The sequence below is a fragment of the Aulostomus chinensis genome, chromosome 19 (genome assembly GCF_037954235.1).
Source record: "Aulostomus chinensis isolate RoL2024-O1b breed Wild chromosome 19, RoL_Achi_v1.0, whole genome shotgun sequence".
Classification (NCBI taxonomy): Eukaryota; Metazoa; Chordata; class Actinopteri; order Syngnathiformes; family Aulostomidae; genus Aulostomus; species Aulostomus chinensis.
Genome location: NC_141338.1, coordinates 19,338,839 through 19,356,970, shown reverse-complemented (window position 1 = coordinate 19,356,970; position 18,132 = coordinate 19,338,839). Strand labels below are relative to the sequence as shown.

At 43.7% G+C, this 18,132-nt stretch overlaps 1 protein-coding gene across 1 annotated transcript in view; it reads right to left on the bottom strand.

The window, feature by feature from the left end:
- npr2 (natriuretic peptide receptor 2) overlaps window positions 1-18,132 on the bottom strand; it is a 72,296-nt gene that overhangs the window by 33,026 nt on the left and 21,138 nt on the right. The window contains exons 6-9 of the mRNA XM_086186774.1: window positions 13,655-13,790; window positions 12,652-12,736; window positions 2,428-2,548; window positions 1,157-1,231 (exon numbers count right to left, since the gene is read on the bottom strand). Of these exons, the coding sequence (XP_086042900.1) occupies window positions 1,157-1,231; window positions 2,428-2,548; window positions 12,652-12,736; window positions 13,655-13,790 (417 nt within the window). The remainder of the gene's footprint in view (window positions 1-1,156; window positions 1,232-2,427; window positions 2,549-12,651; window positions 12,737-13,654; window positions 13,791-18,132) is intronic.

Sequence of the window (18,132 nt, the reverse complement as noted above, 5' to 3'; positions counted from 1 at the left end):
CTGAAGGTCTTGGCATGAGAACACGTCGTTTTGTCGGGCCCTGGAATGTGTGACATCACAAACCTCTCTGAGTTTGATCTCAGTCATTCTGCCTCTCATCTTAGTGAGGGCAGCACTTCAATTCAGTTATGACTCTATCTGCTTTGGTTGCCACAGGCAGACAGACAGACAGACAGCATCAAAGAAAACAGAGGAAAGAAAAAAGATCCTGCCTGTCATCTCAGTCTTTCATCTCAGAAGCTCCGTCATCTCTCTCCTCCCGACCCTCAAACTAAAGTACTGCCCTTCCTCAGGGCACCGGCAACGCAATCAACTTTGATGTTAACACATCAAGATATTTCTTATAAAAAAATAAAATAGAATAAAGATAAAACATTGGAGTAGAAGATATAAATAAGACCGGAAAAATAACAACAGAGACAAACAATAAGAAAAAGCACACAGAAGGACCGTGAAGCCGTTGAGGGATAAAAACACAGCCCGACAGATGGACAACCCTACTGCACTGTGGCACTCGTGCGTGGGCTTTAACATTTTGAGACATGTGTGTTTGTTTTTTCTGAAATACGTTCGCCAAACGGAAACGCAGCGTTGTCGAGGATTCCTGGTGATGTGCCAGGATTTACAGCTTGGGGTCTTTTCAAGGGTTTTTGTTTAGCTTGAATCACCTTTGGTTTGTAACGATTTGTTTAAAAAAAATTTAAAAAGTGTCTCTCCGTTCCTCAAACGTAACGCGAGACATTCAAGTTGTGCCGTGACATCAACATTTATATAAAACCCGCATCATGCAGCTAAAAACAAAGATGACTATCTGAATATTCAGAAGCCCGTGTGTGTGTGCGTGTGTGTGTGAGAGAGACGCACTTCCTCACACCTCCTCAATTTAAAACTGATAAATTAACAGCAGCAACAAGTTGACGGTCATGTCCAGACTGCGAGGCGGGAGCGTAGAAACAGAAGGGAAAAAAAGGAGAAGGAAAATTGACGCATTCTGCAGCTCACATTAAATCCAACTACCTAAAGTCGCCCACACTCTCTCTTTCTTTCTCTCTCTCTCTCTCTCCAGCACTCTGGCTTTTTCTCTGTGAGTGTGCACATGTGTGGGTGGGAAAGGAGTGCGCAGGAGTTGAAAATGTCAGAACTCACTAAGCCTTACCTTAAAATAGCCCGTTTTTGCAAATAGCTGATATTTTCCATGGGCAGTTATCAAGGAGCCGTAGCTGGAGCCTCTCTGACAAGGTGGAAAAAGAGAAGTCAGTTAGCTGTGAGCAGATTAGAGCAGAGAGGATCAAAATTGTGGTCATTGACGGCGCTTCCACTTCACTGCGGCGTAAATTCCTAAAAAATGGTTCATCCCTTCACTTTGACTCCAGAATACCGTCGCCTTTGAAATGTGGACTTGCCTCTCACCTATATTTGAGGGAAATTAAGTGCTTTCAGGTTTTGAAAACAGCAACCTTGGATGAATGTCTGCAGTGCACACAGAGTGAATAAAAACCAAGTGGGCGTACTGCATCCAGCACAGTCATCTACAGATTTGTATAGAATGCAAATATTGGCAGCACATGGCACACTGGAAAATACATTGGTCTGGAAAAAGACTGTGTTTTCCACACACATTATCCCCGGAATCAGAGCAAAAAAAAAAAAAAAAAAAAAAAAAAGGGGGGGGGGTTGTAATGAAAAAGGTGTGTGCATGTGCTCTTCATGAATGCTTGCATGTGTGGGATGAAACGCAACCCGCAGGAGATACATTAGCCATCAGACAACGGAACCCGACACTTGGAGAATGTGACGAGGTATTACACGTGTGGGGACAGGGGCCGCGCGAAGGCTTATTTGAACAATCATTTAATACGCGTCTGCCTCCGCGAAGCCAGCCACCTTCAATAAATCACTGGGAACCCCTTCAGGAATGTGTGAACTAACAAAGATTTTGACTCTCTCCAGGCAGCAGCTTTGCCCCTTTTTTTTTTTTTTTTTTTTTGCGATGAAAAGCTGCATTTTAATACACGCAACACTGTGCGGCGCTAAAGTTCACCATGTCATGTTAGCATTTTTGAGTCCCGCTGTGTAAACTCTTGCAGCAGCGACATGTCAAGCTTGACGATGAGTCAACCATAGATGCGGACCCCGCGTTTGAGTTGTTCCCCGCTGGCGAACGAGGCAGCACAACACGCCAGAAGAGCAACAACTTGTTAATCACACCGGAGGCTCCGCCAGGCGGAATAAAAGGCAACATAAAGGAGAGAATTATGAAGACATTTTCAGGACTGCCAGCTTTAATGTGAGATCACGTGGGTGTAATATTTTGTTTTTAACTTTCACAAGCCGCGAAGCGCCTCTGTCACCCCACCTGCACATTTTCCCTGAGCACAAGTACATAAATCTCTACTTACAGCAGGATTACCCAGGAGGATCGTTTACCTGGGAGAGGGTGAGGCGGCTGCCGGCTCGTTTGTGGTACTTATTGGGGCTCTCAAACTGAAGGTCCTCCCACCGAATCCTCCACAGCATTCCAGCCAGCTCCTTCTCCAGCTTGAGTTTCCTGCGAGAAGGGAAAACCAGGTGGTGAAAGTAGCGAGACACAGACAGCAGCACAAAGAACAGAGGGAAGCGTGTTGGCTTGAGGTTGTTGTGGAGGTCTTGAACTGATTTTCACCAAAAAGTTGCAGAGACATCCATCTATTCACTTTTTATGCAACGGAGAAATTCTTAGGAGGTGAGCTGGTGTGTTAACTCAGTTTTGTTTTGAGGAATTATTGTATGAGATTGAACTCAGATGGATTTAATTACTGCATTTGCATAGCTACCTTTCATCTCCTGGGTTTATTTCCTGAGACAGACGACTCTGAGGGCTTCACATGCAGCGTTTGCACACATTACTTATGTGTGTATTCATGTGCGCAGACTTGTGCGCGCTGAAACTTCAACAAAGCAGTGAACCTCTTGTTTAGGAGTCCATCTTTTCACAGGCAGAAACGCTGAAATATTCACCCGCGATACAGGAGAAGCGCAGGGAGCCGCGCTGAAATGTAGCGAAATCAGATTCATCAGCTACTTCAAGACACACGTTAGCTAGACTTAACATCAAATAAATGAACAACTAAAAGAACTAAAGGACCTTATAGATTAAGAGAGGACAATCTTATGGTATTAAATGGATTTTCCTAAAAATGTAGTGGGTTTTTTTTGGCCCATGCTCCTCAGTTGTTTAGTGAAAATTGGCCTCCTAGTTTTTTGGGTTTTTTTTTTGCGTTATCCTGCTGATCCAACGACAGACACCACCAAAAACAAAACCTCCTTGTGATAGTTCTTTAAAACTGAAGAGTGAATCAAACCAGATCAGTAAAACATGTCTACGTGGAGCTGTAAATTGGATTTATTGCCCCAAACGTCTTTCACAGAACCCCGTTGTGCAAGAGTTGCATCAACACTCAATATTTCATTCAGGATTACACACAGAGCTCCAGGACATGGAGTCACAACTCATGATCAAATACTGCTGTCAAACACAGATTAAGACTCATAAAACAGCATTTGCATGTGGTGTCCTCACACCAGGAAACCTGTAACTTCAACAGGGACCAGCATTTGCTGTTGTTTTTTGGTCTGAAACACAGCATCCATGGACACTGCGCGGCACAACAGTGACACATCTTTATTTATGCAACAAAACTATTCAGTTACACCGACCTGTGGCTCAACACTTTGCCCGAAAAAATCAGAACATTTTGTGTAAAAATGATTACCGTTCATGTCATTGTTCCAGAGGCGACGCAGGCAGCAGTGCAGCTCCGTGCTGATGGGTATTTTTCTCGTTACACATTAAAATAAGTACAACAAACTGATAGAGCAAGGATCTGGTAGGCAAAGCCATCAATATGTAGTAGAGCTGATGGCGGCAAACACCGTCAGTGTGAACAGTCGGGCTTCCTGATCTTTTGGTCTTCATAATCCTTGACATACACTGCAAGCTACAAGGAGCAGTTACCAGAACACTGGAGGCAAAGGACGGCCTCGTCTTCGACTTCTTTCAGATATGTACAACCCTAACCTGAAAGAAGAATCCAGATTATTAAAAAAAAATAAACCTAACCACAAAAAATGACCACAACCTTTGAACCCCGCGTTATGGAGGGGTGGTATCAAATCTGTTCACAGAAAAGGGGGAATTTTGGGGAAAGAGCCACGCTACTCTGCCCATCCAATACAATTCACTGGGCTAAGCTAACTAGCAGTCAGCAAGCGATTTTACAGTGTGCCGTTTTCTCATGGCATGACATCGCTCTGCCCTCTAATCATCACGTCGCATTAGGACTTGTTACTGTCGTGCAGTGTGTGGTTTTACGCTTTTAGGCTCGTTCTCTAAAAGATGCAGTGGAGCTACAAGAGACGTCGGCCCCCCTGTTTTTATTATTTTTCATCTGATCAGATTTTGCCTCCTGGTGTGTGACGGCTGAGAGGAGATATGAAAAACGTTAAGTGACGATCCCGAGGAAACTTCTCATGTCCACACAGCCTGAACGGAATAATTAATCCAGTAATTCCCATGTCAGTAATGTTTTATGACATATTTAGAATGTTATTTTAGATCATCAGTCTGAGGAGCACCGCAGACACATTCCAGCGGATCAACACATCTGGAGCAAATCTCAGAGGAGCTGCTGTTTCTTGACACTTAATGATTTGCAGCGAGACACGTTTTCATTTTATTAGTCTAGAGTTTAAAAAAAACAAAACAACAAAAAAAAACTGAAGCATCTTTTTTTTTTCGTTATTGTGCTGTTATTTTACGGTGAGAGTCAAAAAAAAAAATCATTTTCATTTTGAAACACTTTAGAAATGACAAACGAGCAGAGCCCACACATTCCAACCCAATCTAAAAAGGTGTAAAACACTTCCAGATGGCGGCAGGAAATTATTGCAGCGTTTGCATATCGTCTTGTAGCCTTTCCCCGACCCATCCCAGCTGGCCCCAAAAGTGGTTTATTTTCTCCTCCTTTGCCTCTCTTGCACCAGGGTAGACCCCGCTGTCCAGAAAACTCCAGACTCTGATACTTGTTTGTGTCTAGAAATACTCCAGACCAAGCCGGTGTGCGACCATTTTGAGGGCAGGAAACACCATTAAAGCACCCCCATCCACCGCCACCGAAAAAAAAAAAAAACACACACACACACACACACACACACAAAAAAACCAGGGGTATTTTGCTATTTAAAGAGCCTCGTTTAGAGACCTCTGGCAGCCAGAGGGGCAAAGTGAGGGGCTCCACACTGGGCCTATTGTTTCATAAGTCCCATATGTGAATACCTTTGCTGGACCAGCCCCTCCATTAAAACAACAGAGCCACCGCTGCTCTGCTCAGTATCCCCTCATACGGCTGCTGCACAGCAGATGCCAAAGTCAACGGACTCTCCACCTGGTTAAATCGACTGAGTGTTGTACTCAACCGTCGTGAAAAGTTAAAAAAAAAAAAAAAAATCCCCGATACTTTTTTTGGACTATGTTGCAAATGTACAAACATTCCTGTCCCGATGACTCATTCCTGTGTTTATATCTGTTGTAGTCCAAATGTTTTACCAGAGCGACACCAAGACAAGAGACAATTCATTTCAGACACGTTTTTTTTTTTTTATTATTATTATCATTATTATTATCAAATTGCCAGCTGATCGAATTGAACTTTTGTATACATTTCACAAAGGCGATGTCGTGTGTGAGCAGCAACCTTCCACCAAAGCCACCCAAGCGGGCACCCGTTTCTTACACAAAATACACCAATACATATAATTCACAGTATAAGACGTACTCCTTCTATTAAAAAACAAAACAAAAACAAAAAACGTATGATTTCCACCCTGTGAATACATTCAAAACCCACAAATCACCCCAGAAATGACAGATGAGGGCCAGACTTTACAAAGAAGGGGACACTGATGGTGTTGGTTCAAACGTATGCTGCGTTTGATCCCCCTTTACAACTCTGAGGTTGGAAATGGGAACGATGTCACACGTGGATGACCTCTCGCGGGTCCACGACACCGGTCAGAGGGTAGAATTTAAACCGTTGCGTGCGCTCGGATGATCTAACGTGACATGATCGAGACATTAAAGTGCTTTTACAACTGGGATGCTGTTCATTCGGCCTCCAAGTTCAGCTGGAATGCAGTTAACGGTTGTTAGTGCTTGGTTACCTATGAGTTAAAAGGTAACTGATGCGTCTAGTAATAATCTATTAATGGTGTTCAGGTTAACGGATAACAGCAGAGACGGATGGAAAACCTGAGGGGAGGTTGGGGGGGCCTGGGCTGGGGCGAAGTGTTACTTTAGGGATAAACGCTCCCCATCTTTAGGTCACAACGAGCAGTAATAAGTGGATAACGATGCACAAGCACTCTTTATTCACCAATCTTTTATATAACTAAGCATTAAGTCACCCTTACCGATGTACCCTAAGTGTAAAGTGTTAATTATATAAGTATAAACTCTTTTTGTTAATTCAATACAAAATATGTAAGCAGCATAAAATATATCATAGATAGGAATGATAATATATTTTCTATTTTAATGGTGTGTGTGTGTGTGATCATTGAGACATTTTGGGTTTGTGATCTGAGGACATCCATTGACAGTGATAAGTGTTTTAGACATTTTAGTGGTGTATTTGTAGCTCAAGTACTGAACCCAGACGCCTCTCGACGGCGGGCTGACCGCTGCGACGGCTCGACGCCGCGCCGCGCCGCTCCGCTCCGCTGTCCATCGGCTCTGTCTGTCTGTCAAAACAGGAAGCGATTTGTTAGTCGTCCCTATCAAATAAAGCTTAGAAAGAACACTTTTACTTGAACGGTGTTTTCATAGTCTGAAGGCTCTGATAAACCGTGTTGAGTCCAGTGAAAGACAACACGTTCTGTCAGGAACGGCTTCTGTCTATAGAGCCCTCGCTTATGGAGATGATGTATCTATATATAGCTGGAATGGGGCAGAGAGTGCAGAACTGTGTGTGGACCAAAAAGGCATCACAAACTTTCCCTGTTGGGTTCCCATAACAGAAATAGATACTTGTTGCCGTAAGTCACCAAATGTTACACTTGGATCCCTTATTTATAATAAAAAAAGAAATAAAAAAAGAAAAAAAAAGAACTGCAAGCAAAGAAGACTCACCGGCCAAGAGTCCAGGGAAACTAGCTCACGAGGAGCCCTTGCTGTGCTTGCTGAACGGCGAGCTGAAACAACAGAGGGAGACGTTAATGTTTTCAGAATGAAGTGCACACTGTGCACCTAATGATCTGGTAGTTGCTTGATATTGAACATGATCAACTCAGATTCAGATTGAGTGGATTTACCTCAGGTGGACAGCTGCTCCTCCGTCTTTCTTCCACCATTCCTCTGATCAAAATCCACTCTGATTGGCTGGTGATTAACACTTGTTTGTGTTAATAGTCAGTTTTGCAAGCATTTTTGATTTATAAGTTAGAGCCGTTGAGTGAAACAGCTCCTCTCTCTATGCTTAAAATTCACAATTAAACGCTTACGTAAGGACACATTAAGAGTTGGAAAAATATAGGAACATTCATCTTCTTTCATTAAGCAGCAGATTTTCACCGTGACATTCATCCAGAATTAAGGAATCATTCCAGAAGCTTAACTGCTGAGGGCACGAAGGATTAACTTCTCACGTAATTAAGAGAGACTGGATCTCAGACATTTCCATAAAACTGCTCCACCTGGGACACAGCAACAGATTCCCGTTAATTTATTTTTGCAGCAGAGTGCTGAACACAAAGTTAGAACCATTACAAATATGTCAAGCAATTATGTTACCCAAGAACTACACAGCTCCGCAGGGGCAGCGATAACAATTAAATACTTACATTTATTTAATTACACATCAAATCCAATTTCTTTCCGACTTTCCTGCCAGATCACATCTATTGCAGGTCACACAGAGGAGCGTTTCAACCTTCTCCTGTGTCATTGGGGTCCTGCTCCGTTCTTTCCACCAACCTCTTCTGCAGATTTCACAGACAACGGTGAGATGTCTGGATTTAATCCAGTGACTACGCTGCAAAAGCGTCCGTCTTCCTACGGCGTCTTTTGTCTTAAAGCAAATGAAGATTCTTTTTAAAGAAATACTGAGGTCACGAGTGCGAATTCCTCAAGTGTGACTCGTCCCGCAAATAAATATTTGGCTGGACGCCCTGATCCATAGATAAGCTGTATATATTATATCATGGCCGTTCTCACTAAAGTTATCACGCTTAATGATTTTTGATTTTTTTTTTTTTTAAATAATGTTGCTCCACATTTGGGGAAAAAAAAAAAAAATCACATTTCAAGATAAAGAACTTATCTTTATGAGCACCGAAATTCCCAAATTCTAAGTAAAGCCCTTCACTGGCCAAGAAGCAGCTACGCCCACCAACATCTGGCTCTTATCTGGAGTCGGAACAGCTTTAATTGGTATTCACTCCTGGGTCACATGACCCTGCAGTAGGAGCGGGTATCACTGCGCTCTGACACCGATCGTCATTGATGGAGAAACAGATTCACAGTCCACTGCCGGTGCTTCCCATCTCGGAGCCCCATACCGAGAGCTACGCGAGCTCCAGGCCACGACAGCACAGGGAGGAAGCGATGCTGGTCGCCTCAACCAGTAACTTCCGTGACTTTTGTCTTCTCATCGACAAATGAAACCTGTCTGTGTTCATGCGTCAGCACTCTAACATCCAACGCTGAGTTTGAAACCACAGACGGGAGTAAAAGATATAAAACCACAGCAACGACGGCCCTCCATCCACACTCGTGCGCTATCAACACAACGCTACTCTTCGATAGCCCAGAAACCACAGATTTGCCACAAATACCCTTTAACTTTTGATCCTCACTTTGAAAAAGGATCAACTGGATGGGGGGACAGGGTTAATAAGTAATTAATTTTTTTTTTTACCAGCTTTTCTCTTTGCTGATGGACTTAAAGGAACACATAAAGGATGCAGGGCCAAATTTACCTCCACCTCATCAAACACTGCTACCAGTTCGACTGGTTGGAGCCGTTTAGCCGTCCATCAACAGCCGAAACCCGAATGCACCTGATTGGGCAGCTTAGCTGTCCTTCAAAAGCCTACAGCAGGTATCAAGGCTGTGCTGGATCGGTATTGGATGAGCAGCATCAAGGAGGACGGGCATGGATCCAGAAGAGAACACAGCAAAAAGAAAAAGTTCTTTTGTGGAACAAGCAACAGATTCGAGGGAGAAGGATAAAAGGCTCGGTGCAACGCGAGCGATTCTTGGAGGTTCGTTTGCTCGCTGGAGGCCTGAAAGAATCAAAGGGTTCAGCTACGAACACGCAAGCAGCAGCCTTTCTTTGGACAGGTAAGGAACCCATTTACTGACTTTGCTAGCGAGCTATAGAGGCCTTATTTGCACCAATTTATTGTCGATGAAGGTTGTGAGCTGGAATAAACGCGATGTAACGTTCGTTGCTGTATTTAGTGACATAGTTCACCAGGGAGGGTGGGTGGGAGCGAGGAGGGAGGGTTCATAATCAGAGTACGATTAAAAAAAAAAAACGATTGAGACGGATTCACGCCATGTTTGTGTATAGCGCTTCTTTTGTAAAATTAAAAAAAAGAAAATAAAAGAACACGTCAAAAAAACAAAGTCAGGTGGCACCTACCCCTCCTTCAACATGAACTCGTTGGTGATTTGCAATAACCGTCCCTCTGTTAAGGAAACCCCAGCCAAACCCAGAATTAAGAAAACTCTTCTATTTTTTTGCTGTTGCTTTACTAAAAGGGCTCTGCCCCAAAATGTCATGAGTTCTTCTTTGGCCCATGTTACACCGTGTTGTGTACTCTTGCTGACAGGTAAACGGCACTGAAACCACGACCTCCTTTGGCTCAGGTGTACATGCATAGTATGTCATGGAATAAGCTGATCAGTATCTGGCATGAGAAAAAAAAACAAACTGCATGAGGCGCATGGCCAGACATGCTGGAGACCTTTTCCTAGAGTCAAAACACAGTCAATAGTGGGATATAAATGGCACCATTAAATTCCAGTGCAGGTCAGATGTAAGGAGGGAGCCTCACTCTGGAGTCCGGACACTCTTAGCTTTACAGTTACAGCACCCAGGCACAGCTGTAGCCCTGGGACTTCTGTTGCCTCCGATAGATTATTCTTGTTAAATAATAATACCAATAATAATAATAATAATGATGACGATGATGATGAAATACCAAAAATGAATAAGCAGCCTGATGGCTTCTGCGTGAGATCAGTCTAACCGTCCATCATTACGAAACCAGGAGTTGTGAGGTCAGGCCTGTTGGAGTCTCAGGGAGGATTATTCTTCTTGGCAAACAGCGCACGGCTAAGTAAGTTCATCAAGTCCATGCTCAGTGATACACAGGAGGGAGCTCAGCCTTACTCTCAAGCTGAGGTGCCAGTTATGGCTCGAGCTCTGTGCTTGATGAGTTGGGTTTGGTTTTAAGACCCTTCCTAAACTGTGTTTGTGCTGTGATTTCAGGCATTTTCAGCTTCATTTCGGTATTTAGAGGGCGGGCAATCAGAGCGCAAACCACGGTGCGCAGCGCAAAGAGGCCGTCATAAGACACCTAGTTATTCCTCGGCGTGACATAAGTCAAACCAGTCAGAATGCCACGCGTCCTTCCCTTTAAAGCCCGGCTGCAACAGGACTTTGAGTGTTGCTGTGTCAGTGGTGCACTTCATCTGGGGAGAAGACAGCTTCTCACCTGAAGAAACAGACCCCCCCCCCCCCCCCCCCCCCGTGTGCTCGTCTTATGGTCATACAGGAGCACCATCAGAGGTGAAACAGGCCCGGGAGGAGGTGGCAGTCAATGTTTCCGCATTTTCAGGAATCCGTAGAACCTCGCTGCAATGCCGCGCATCTAATAGATGTGCCTTTAGAGTAGCAAGTCATACATAACGTTGTTGCCAGACCACGCCTCCTTATCATATTCAGCCAAGGGGAAGCATGTGTTCACTTGCTAGTTAAAGGGTGCTTGGTGTAAAAACGTCATATGCTTGAAACTGGCGATGGCGCGCGTGCTTGATTGACTGAGCGCCAGTTTATGCCACGCTTTAAATAGGGCCAAAGGTCTACAATCCCAGCGCCAGTGGTCTCAGTAACAATTCACTCTCAGTGGAAGAGCAGATCCCACAGGTTTAGGATCATTGTGACGGCAAGTAAAATGGAGATTGAACAGAGAGCACATTAACTGCAAAAGACTTAGAGAGAGGAGGCAGGAGAGCAAAGCTAACAGGTAAACTGAGTCTACGTCAAACAACTACTTGCTATTTAGTTCATTCTCTCTCAAAAAAGATGAAAGATGCAGAAGGCGCCATCTCAGCACACCTCAGAGATCAATGGCATTAAGAGTCTGATCTTTATCGCCCCTGATGCTAACATGGAGCTAGCAGGACATCATTTTGTTTTTCCTGCACAGCCTTACAATGAGTGTAAAGTTTCTCATTTCTTGTGTTTTAAGGCTTGGCCTTGGCCTTAAAGATCTTCCCCTAAAAAGAGATGCTGCCTCTGGAGGTAGAAACTGTCGTCACGGGTCAGAACAGATTGGTGCTCGTCTGGAATTTCATGCGGTACCACATCCTTTAGATTCCATTATTACAGCCATACGAGGTGCTCATTGTACAAGAGCTAATCAGGATAACTCGGACTTCCTTTTGTCAAAACGTAGCTTACTTTTTATGACGCATTTAGTATGAAGTATTGGATAGCAATAGTTATAAGAATTAAATAAATAATATTTAACAAAAAAAACGGTACCAGAACACCACAGTACAGTACAGTACAGTACCACCCGGTAAAAAATATATTGTTGCTCCTCCATTGTGGAAAAGCAGCAACAGTGGTACTCCTTAGGCTGGGATCGTGAAGGGATCTCAGTGGTCACATCCCTGGTCCTCACCATGGAAGAAGACAAGGAACCTCAGAGCTTGCTGGTTAAAAATCTTCTACACGTAAAAATGAATTCCCACAGTGGATTTCACTTCCGAAAAAGGGCTCAATTACAGACAGAGGTAAAATTGAGATTCATGCCGTGTAAATTTTTATAAGCACATTTTAAAATTTATGACACATTTAAGTCGAAAATGAGGCGTGTTAGCAGTCATCGTATAGAATTTCAGAGGGTTTTCCAAGCCAAAGGATTTACGACAACCAACAGACATTCACCCTCAACTAATGTATTACACCTGACATCAGCGGAGTGTGAATTATTAAAATAAGTGGCATTTAGATTTAATCCAGAGCAAAGAAAACACACTTAATGAACACAGTAATGATCATTAAGTGAGACTAGCAGTAAGGGTTGTCGAGGGCCAGTAAATGAGCTCACTTGGCGGCTTTAACACAACTCACCACTGCTTTAACACTGTCACCTGCTGAGCTGTTGCTGTGGCAACAATTGTGTAAATACCACACTGGAACCTTCTGCGGCACGACCCATAAATCCTGTTTCAAACTCATTTCTCTTCCTGCTCTCTCTCTCTCTCTCTCTCTCTCTCTCTCCCTCATTTCTTATGGAGAGAAATACAACATGTATTTCTGCTGTTTGGGCAAAGAGCAGCACAGACAGGCAGCATCAGCGCGATGCTGTCAAACTCACCTGTAAATGAGGAAACTGGAGATTCCAAAAATGATGAGTGCTAAGCCAGATCCCACCGCTACAATTCCCAGAACTGGCAGCTGACCTGGAAACAGGACAGAAGGATTCCACACTCAGTCGTCTCTCATATGTTCAACAGATGTCCACATTTGTATCTTTAAGAAGAAAAAAGGGCAGTTGTGTAAAACTGCGACGTCCCGCTGCCCAGCTGCACCCACAACCACAGCGACACATAGTGAAATATTCTAAGGAAGAAAAAAAAAAAAAAAAACACTTGTTACTTTGAGGAGTGAGCTGGAGTCCAGTGACTCGCTTTGTATGTGAGGTCTTTGCCAAGTGTTTCAAAACTAAACACTTGGACCTCTGCAAACGCCATTAGCTGTAACATCAACAGCGCACATCAGAGCAAAACAATGTGCATACATCATCATCATCCGCACACCTCTTGGTGTTATTCTCCAGTCACGTTGTATCACTTTCTCTGCCCGTGGGATCGAAAGTCTGCTTTTGTTGGCGAGTCTCTTTATGCTCATTGTCTTATAATAAGCACAAGGCTGGATGGCTCTGCTTCGACCTGAGAGCGAGCGCACCAGTCCCCTCTGTTATCAGTGAGCACCGTGGGTCCGCTGTTGTGAAACAGTCGTTCTTCAAAAGCCTGAACATTCATTGACCTTGGTGTTGAAAGGGACACGCTGGAGGACAGCCTCCCGGTTCCTAACTCTGCGAATTATTTCTGGATGACCTCAGACTTTGGATCGTTTTTTTTTTGTTTTTTTGTTTTTTTTAATGCCTTCAAGTCATGATCACCCCTCATTCACAGCAAAGCGCTTTTATAATTACGATGCTTCTCCCCTCAAGTCAGACATTTCTTTCTGTCTTTCACGCCGCTCCTTACACATTGGTGTTCATATTATTACTTCCATATTTGTTTTTTACGTATGAGAAAATAAAAAACACTTCAACAACTCCAATCGTGTGTCAACTTAGAGCTGTGACGACGTACCATCATTGCAAGAGGGGTCGTCTGTGGAAAACACACAGGGTGGGTTATCCAGCGGCGGGCCCCCACTGGGCCAGTGAATCCTCTCTGTCTGGGACCAAATGATCTCTTTGAGGGTTCCGTTGTACCACCCAACGAGCTGCAAACACAGAAAAAAAAAAAAAAAAGTCCAATAATTTTGAATAAATCTTTCAGTGTCCGATACATGTCAGCCTGCCTGTCCAATGCACTGACATGAGTTGGACTTTCCCATTCTATTCAAAACTGCACACACACACCCGCTCACTGTTGGTTACTGGGTCCTCTGCTGTTTGAAACCACTGAAAGAGTGAGGAACGACTGAAGGAGGCCGAGGCAGGTTACACCAGCAGGGTGATCTGTATATATATCACATTGAGCTTGACCTACAGTACATGCAAGATGGATGCAGCATCACTGTAGCAGAAACAGTAGTTCTCCATTATGAGAGTGACTGGCGCCATATTTTGGCAAAACACAATAAAACACAACAGATTTGATACATTTGTACACGGGGATGGGGTTGAGTTAAGAGATTCCTGGATCCACCAGTGAGAAAATGCAATTTGATCTTGGTGTTGGTCTTGTCAGATATGATCCTGGATCAGCTACCAACAAATAAATAAATAAATAAATAAATAAATAACCTTGCAGTTCAGTTGGCTTGCACCCCCACCCCCCCCCCCCCCCCCCAAAAAAAAACAGCGACTATTTAGTTCTCTTCAAGTTTTGTCAGAACTGGTTTTGCGACTCTTATTCTGAAAAATTCTGACTGTTTTCTAGGGGACGTATTGTCCATATTTTCTGTCATTAAATATCATGGAAACAAAATGTACAAATGTGAGTTTTATTTCGACAGTGCATGTCTGTGAGCAGCATCTCCTGTCCTACTGTGTAACACGACTCCTGTGTTTAACAAGCCAGAGGGGGTTTTTTATGTCTTCCAGCACTGCCCCTTGCATGTTGTGTCCCCTGCTAAAATCCCGAAGGCCTTCACCCCCACAGACGGTCATCAAAACAATGTAGAATGTGATGGGTGAGGGGGCAGAGGGTGCTCTCTGAAATAGCTGCAGCATTTTTGTGCAGAGCCTGTGTTGATGTCCACTCTGCAGTAGAGGAGGAAAGCAAGGAAGGGACACTGAATGGACTTAGAATGAGACATTAAAATGTAAAAAGGAAATGTTCTGAAAAAACGGAAGCAAAAGTATGTGTGCACGACAACAATTTACAAACATCGGAATGTGCTACTTTACAGGCTCCACTCTCCTAGGGAAGTGTTCTGCAGGTTTTTGTTGTTGTTGTTTTTTTGTTTTTTTTGGAAACTTGCGAGAGGACTTGCTGCCATTTGGCCACAGCAACATTCAGGAGGTTGACCACTGATGTTGGGCGCTAAGTCCTGGAGGGCAGTCTACATTCCAGTTTATCCCAAAGGTGTTGGATGGGGTTGAAGTCAGGGCTCTGCGCAGGTCAACCAGAGGCCTTGCCTTGCTGCTACAAAGTTGTTCGCACTATATTGTGTCAAGTGTCTATGAGCGCTGCAGCATAAATCCCAGACCAAACGTACGCGCGCCGGGGGTGAGCCCAGGCCCTCGGCCATGTAGCACACTTACTGTACTCTCAACAGGTTACTCCGTTTTTTTTAATGCTGTGTTTAAAGTCTTGACTCACAACAAGGATTTATGACACTAGAAGGCCACTCAGTGAACACATGCCTTCCCTAAATATTTAAATCTGGCTGAGGCCAATGTTCAAATTTAATAAAGATTTTGAAGATTTTAAAAGATTTTATTGCTATGTTAGCAAACAGGCTAGTCAGGTGAGAGTCAGGGGATATGACTCACGCTCATGACACACAAGGCTTCAGTACCTGACGGTGCGATGCCTCGTTCCTGACATTGAAGCTGTACTCCAGTGAACCACAGCCTCGAGTGTGATAAGGTCGTCATACCACGATATTGTTATCATATTGTAGGCGAGACATTCTCAGAATACAAAAAACTTTTCGATTTCCATTCCCTTGAAGTCCGCTGACATGACTCATAACTAGAAAACAAAATCAGTCGGACTCTTCTGTAATGAAACCTGGTTAACTGCTCCAGCTAGATGGCCGACCCTTCCTAACGATTTGGCAGCTGGTGTCAGCTAGCTAGCTTAAGCTAATATTTTTCAGAGATTGAGCATTAAACTGCTTTCCAAGCTCAGTTGTGTTCTGTCCTCAAACTGTGTTTCCACTGTTTAGCTAGAAGCACCGTATCCGTGTCATACAATTATTGACAAGGAACAAACGAGGTCATTGGTCAAGATGGGCGAAATAGTCTCAGCAGTAAATAAACCATCGTGCCATTTTGATGAAACCTTCAGTTTACAGCTAAACGTGATAAATGGAGGGCGCAGTCCTGCTTTCATCATTCTAGAAACGTCTCAAAATTTTAATTTAATCTCGTGCTCCAAACCTGTCATTCATGCCTTCATAGCCCGACGCTTGGATCTGCTTGCACCCAGGGGTTTTTGATGTGAGCTGGGAAGCATGATCGCATTCTACCAGTCCTGGTGTCCTCACACTGGCTGCCTGTTGCTTTGACGACTGATTTAAAGATGTTACAGATAAAGCCCTGAGATGCCTCCTCCAAAGTCACCTATGTGATCTTTACAAGCCTTTGTGTCCCCTCTCATGCTCGTTCTTCCAAGGTCCCGCCTGATCCACGAAGTCAGGGCGCCTGTGCTGTGGAATACCAGGGTTGCAAGCTTTGCTGCAGCTGTTCAAGCACTTTCAAAAACCAAACCGTGTGATTTTTACTCCTTAAGAAAAGTTTTTTGTCATTCCAGTTGCACTTCATCAAGTGCTTTGGTTTTTTATCGTTTTTTTTTTAGTTGTACGCTTGTTGTGTTTGTTTAAATGTGTTCTGCTCTACAGTAAAGCACTATATGAATATACGTATATGTTTATTCGTAAAACTTTTATTGAGCAGTACCACCAACCTTCAAGAGTACTCAATGCTGGTAATCATAAGAATGTAAGAATGCTTTAAAACGGTGGATTTGGTCCATAACAATGTCAAGAGAAGAACAAGAGAAGATATATATCTGGAACATGATCTTCCTGGAGCCCTTTCAGCCCTCGAATTATACAGATATACAGTTAGGGAAGTGGACAAGATGTTCAGCGGTCTGACATTGGGAATGCTGAAGCTGTTTACAACCAGGCTGCTGGGTTTCTCGGGTCAATCGGCCAAATAAATCAAAATTAAAAGCAGAGAGGATGAATGAGTGCAGGAAGTCCGGCTGACAGCCTCTGAGGAACGCTCTGAAATTCTGACTGAAGTCAAAGTTTGCTAACCTACTTCTTCTTTCCCTCAGAGAGAAACTAAAACACACGGGAGCCGATCAGCTGCAGCTTCTGCCGAGCACAACACACACAAATATTTTCTTCGGACTGCAAGAGAAGTTTGAGGTTTTATGCATCTAATCATTAGAGGAGTCAAGACCCCGATGTTTCTCCCAGATAGTAATATCCACTTTCTCTGCACGATGTTAAACATTTGCTTTCATTGCATCAACAGTCAAACACAAGCAAAGGCTGTGGTTTCAAACTGCACAAACCATTAATGCCCAAAACAATTCTGAGAAAATTCTCATCGCAGTAATTGGAGACAAATGGAGGGGATTCGTAATTAGGAGCCGGCATCACTTGTATTTGCTATTCTTCTTCTTTTCTTTCATCCAATCAGGAAAATAAACCAAACTCTGCACAGATGTCCAGTGCAGTGCCCTACTTCCTCAACTGGATTTGTAGGCCAATAATTCTGATGGTGGCACAACAGTGACAGTCTTAACTTTGAAAATTTGAAGCAAATCAAATGTAGGGGGCATGCGACAACTTTCTAACTGACAACAAAATTTAGCCTCCGTGAAACTAAAGTGTTCAAATTTGATCACTGATGGTAACTGCGTTGACTCTTGGTCCACCAAGACCAGGTCATACCTCAAAAATGTACGATGAAAAACCCCAACACTCTTAAAACACGGCTGAACACCTCCAACACTGGAGAGTGAGGCTGGGCTATAAGGATGAGGATCTCCAAATGGGGGGGTCGCAAGAAAATGTGGGTAGGTAACTTGGTTGCTGGATCCAGCCTCTTTCTGACAGTAAAAATCAACAGCCATGCCGATCCGTATATGGTGACAAGAGGCCCATGGTGTCGCTCATAGCACCAACATTTGTCTGACTTATGAATCAAGGAAGGTGAGGTGAAAGATGAGCCAAAGTGGCAATGAAAGTGACTGCTAACAACTGTTGGTGGAGTCCACCATGTCAATACCGCGCAAGTGGTTTGGATATCTCAAAAGTGACGAGACGCAGGTCAGTGCTATTCCACTAAATGTGCTGTCAGTCGGTGCCAAGCAAAACTGGAAACTAAAGACATCTTTGAAATCGCATGAGAAGGTAAAGCTACAGCTCCGGC